The sequence below is a fragment of the Phocoena phocoena genome, chromosome 4 (genome assembly GCF_963924675.1).
Source record: "Phocoena phocoena chromosome 4, mPhoPho1.1, whole genome shotgun sequence".
NCBI lineage: Eukaryota > Metazoa > Chordata > Mammalia > Artiodactyla > Phocoenidae > Phocoena > Phocoena phocoena.
In genome coordinates this window covers 21,619,156-21,623,595 of record NC_089222.1, presented here as the reverse complement: position 1 = coordinate 21,623,595, position 4,440 = coordinate 21,619,156, and the positions used below count along the sequence as shown (strand labels likewise).

The 4,440-nt window shown below is 48.7% G+C and overlaps 1 protein-coding gene across 1 annotated transcript; it reads left to right on the top strand.

Annotated features, from left to right (window-relative positions):
* The first annotated feature begins 2,326 nt into the window (after positions 1-2,326).
* LOC136121923 (proline-rich protein 23A-like) lies at positions 2,327-3,112 on the top strand. The gene has a single exon (XM_065875791.1). The coding sequence runs from the start codon at positions 2,327-2,329 to the stop codon at positions 3,110-3,112; it is 786 nt and encodes a 261-aa protein (XP_065731863.1).
* Positions 3,113-4,440: the final 1,328 nt, after the last annotated feature.

Below are 4,440 nucleotides of genomic sequence, written 5' to 3'. Positions count from 1 at the left end.
ATTACAATGAATCAAGTGCTAAAGTCTTCAAAGACTGTGATAGAGACATCTGCTACACATACATTTGATAAGCGACTGGTACTAGTATGACTGAACCCCAACTTCTTTAAACAATATTTTGTTCATTTACAGAATGCGTTAATACTATGAAGGCCACAGAGAGAGGGATGAGATCGAGAATAAGTGAAGAAACCATTCCAAACAAAATGGTCAGAAATGCCCTTTTCAAGAAGGTGCTCTCGGAGTTAGTCTTTGAAGAAGGAACCAGCACTGCAAAAAATCGGAGGAAAAGTTGAAACCTAATTTTTCTAAGTAAAAAAAAAAAAAGAAGATGGTAATATTTCAAAGAATTAAATATAATATTGGCTAAGAAGCGTATGAAAAAGATGATCCACCTTGACTGGCAATCAGAAGTGCAAAATGAGAACACAATGATATAGCATTTGACTACACGAGGTTGGAAAACAGTTAAGAGTCTATCAATAAGAAATGTCTACAAGGATGTAATGAAATGGAAACATACTCTGCTCACAGGAGTTTAAACTGTGAAAAATATTTTGGAAAAAAAAAAGAGCACAGGCTCTAGGCACACGGGCTTCAGTAGTTGTGGCGCACGGGTTTTGCTGCTCTGCAGCATGTGGGATCTTCCCAGATCAGGGATCAAACCCGTGTCCCCTGCACTGGCAGGCAGATTCTTAACCACTGCGTCACCAGGGAAGTCCCTACCTATTAACTTCAAAAGGCACACATAGGACCAACCAGTAATTCACTCTTAGGTGTATGCAATAAATGTATGAGTTAAGAGGTCATGATTTAAAACCAGATAAGTCTGCATTGGATGCCTATATCTAACACAAACTTGGTACATATTTAATTTTTGAAACCTCACTTGACCACTCTGAGCTTCAGGTGTAGTGAAAAGTAAAAAAGATCATTTTCTTTTAAAAGAGGGCAGGAAGAAACTTTTGCAGGTCATAGATAACTTTTATGGTTTTGATTGTGGTGGTAGTTTCACGAGTGTATGCTTATCTACAAACTCAAGTTGTTTATATTAAATGTGTACAGCTTTTTGTATGTCAATCATACCTCAACAAAGTGTTGGGCTATCTTTTAAGAAAAAGACCATTTTCTGGACTTCCCTGATGGCGCAGTAGTTAAGAATCCGCCTGCCAATGCAGGGGACACGGGTTCGAGCCCTGGTCTGGGAAGATCCCACATGCCGTGGAGCAACTAAGCCCGTGTGCCGCAACTACTGAGCCTGCACTCTAGAGCCCAAGACCCACGACTACTGAGCCTGCGTGCCACAACTACAGAAGCCCGTGTGCCTAGAGCCCGTGCTCCGCAACAAAGAGAAGCCACCGCGACGAGAAGCCTGTGCACCGCAGCGAACAGTAGCCCCCGCTCGCCGCAACTAGAGAAAGCCCGCACGCAGCAACAAGGACCCAACGCAGCCAAAAATAAACAAAACTAAAAAAATGTTTTTTAAAAAGATCATTTTTTAAACCTCAGTAGAATGGTTGACATATAATAAATACTGAATAAAACAATTTAATTATACTAAGATTGTTTTAATTTTATAACAGCTTTTATCTTCAGGAAGGAACTGCCACAAATATTTTACTATTAAGACAGAACTTTACCTAAACATATATGAGTATTTTCCATTTACTCCTGAAATGAAAGGCCAAGCGTTAAAGGAATTTCATGGGACACTTAGGTCCGTTTTATGTTGCCAAGGGGGTGGTCTATTTGAGTGGTTTTTTTCTCTAGAATGCCTGAAATCAAAGGAAAATAGTAACCTTAAAGGTGACTAATATTTAAAGTTCCATTTCCGGTGTATCTTTTTTTCCTCTACAAATGAAGTACACGAGTATTCTGCCCCCTGTTAGGACTACAACAGTAGCTTCCTACCAACCACAGCCCCGGCTATTGGGCAGCACAGACACCGCGAGTTCTACGGGGCGGAGCCTTGGAGGGGGCGGAGCTTGGCGTGACATTTTGCGACTAGGATTCCACTGGCTTCACCTGCAACATCTCTCGCTGTCTGTTGCGTAGACGAATCGGCGCGAGGAGCTGAAGATTCGAAGGCGCCAGGCCCAGCCTAGCGACAGACGCCGCTCCCCTAGAAACCTGAACTGCAGGACCCCGGGGAGGCGGCCCCGGAGCTCCGAGGACTCGTCCCGTAGCGCGCAGTCCTGCCGTGCCCGCATCGCGCCGCCCCGCCCCCACTTGCCTCAGCCGTCGTCGGAACCCGTCACAGCGTGCAGGATCGAGCGCCCCCTCGCCCTCTGCCAGGCCCCGGGAGCGCTGTCCGTCGGTCGAGGTCATGGGCAGCCGGCCCCGCAGCCCCAGTGCCTACCCTGCGGACTGGTGGGGACCGCAGAGCGAAGGACCCGGCCCCGCCAAGCGCCGCCGCACGGAGGAGCCCGAGGGCCCCGAGTCCGAGTCCGAGGCGGCGCCCAGCCTGGACAACCTGACGGGACCTCCGACCGCTGACGCGCTCACTTCCGTAGCGGTCCTGCCCGCCGGCTGTGCCCTGCACCTGTCCCTAGACGACGTCGACGTGCTCCTTGAGCCCGAGCCCACGTCCGTGCTGCACGTGTCTCTCGGAGATCACATCCTCGTGCTGGTCCCCGAGGCCCTCCTGGGCTCGGGTGTGGAAGGCCCGTGGGGACAGGGCCTGGGACGGGGCGCTTTCCTGAGCCCTCCCGGGGAGTACATGGCCCTGGAGCCGGGATTCTTGTGCGCAGCTGTCCCAGAGATCGCCTGCCAAGAAGAGGCCAACAAGGAGGAAGCAGACGCCGAGTTCCTGCCGCCTGGGATGGATGCTGAAGCCGGCTCCGTCGCCGGGCTCCGCAGCCCCACCGCAAGGGTGTCGGGCCCCAGCGCGCAGGGCTTTGTCCCAGAGCCCTGGCCTCGGGCACCCACCCCTAGTCCACAGAAAGGCTCTCCTCACCACGACGACAACCCGGACTTCCACCTTCTGGAGCCCTTCCCCGACTCACCACTCCAACCTCTACCTCCCTCTCCGAGCCCTCCGGGTCCTCACGAGCGCCCCCAACGCCCTCATGGTCCTAAGCGCAAGGCCCAGAGATGTCTGTTCCCGGAATGAACTGCACCCCGGTACACACACACATACACACACACACAAATTCTGGCTACCATCCTGGAGGCCCAATGGATTTCCCAGCGTCTTTTACACTGAATGTCCTACAACCTGGAAATTAAGCATCTCGTGTGCCAACAACTCCTTTTCCCCTCCAGACTGGCTATAGTAGCAGGACAAGACGTCAGGAAAAGAAAGCAGACTCTAGACCTCATCTCTGAAATGGAAAATCTGCCCAGGGATACCGGACAATGTGTTTTCAGACATCTGGACTTCTTTGCAAGATCATTCTCAGGCCTATCCATTCCCGCTCGTTTGCATCAGTTATTTTCTCTCAAATTCTACTCTCTCCAGCACCATACCGTTGCTACCCTATTTCTCCCCAAACCAAAAAATAAATGGATTTCTCATGTTATATGTTTTCCCATGAATTTGTAAAGATTTTTAGCCATGGCTTTTCTCTTTCTTGGTGTTTTGAGCTTCTCTCCTGGAAAACTGCAAAACAGTATGATGGTTACTATACATAATTGTATGATGTTTGTTCATAGCTTCCTCTTAACCTGAGGAAGTTCTCTTCCAGCCAAGTTCACTTTTCATTATGAATAAATGTAGGATTTTATCAGATGTTTTCAGCACGTATTAGGATATGCATTTCGTTTTTAAATCTGTTCCTCTGGTTATTTTCACTCACAGACTGATGTGAAATGTTTGCATTCCTGCTATTCCACATTATTCATACCTTTTAAATTCTACCCTGAGTTTTTTCTTTTGTAACTCAAACCTCTAACTTTTAAAACATTAATTTAGGGGCCTCCCTGGTGGCGCAATGGTTAAGAATCTGCCTGCTAATGTAGGGGACACGGGTTTGAGCCCTGGTCCGGAAAGATCCCACATGCCTTGGAGCAACTAAGCCCATGAGCCACTAGTACTGAGCCTGCACTCTAGAACCTGCATGCCACAACTACTGAGCCCGTGTGCCACAACTAAAGCCCACACGCCTAGTGTCCGTGTTCCACAACAAGAGAAGCCACCGCAATGAGAGGCCTGCACGCTGCAACAAAGAGAAGCCCCCACTCACTGCAAATAGAGAAAGCCCGCATGCAGCAACGAAGACCCAACACAGCCAAAAATAAATAAATAAAATTAATTAATTATTTTTTTTAAAAAAAGATGAGGTATCATTATTCTCGGCAGGTGCAACTAAGCTACATGCTTCTTCGGAGGATGCATGTTCAGAAAATGGCAGCATTAGCATATCCTTAGGGTGGAGGTTTTGGCCCTCTGACATCAAACGGCCACCGATCAGACACTCTCGCATGCCCGAGGGGAGAGTC

Bases quoted from the DNA above. Each gene is read 5' to 3' on its own strand.
- LOC136121923 (XM_065875791.1), top strand. From the start codon at position 2,327: ATGGGCAGCCGGCCCCGCAGCCCCAGTGCCTACCCTGCGGACTGGTGG.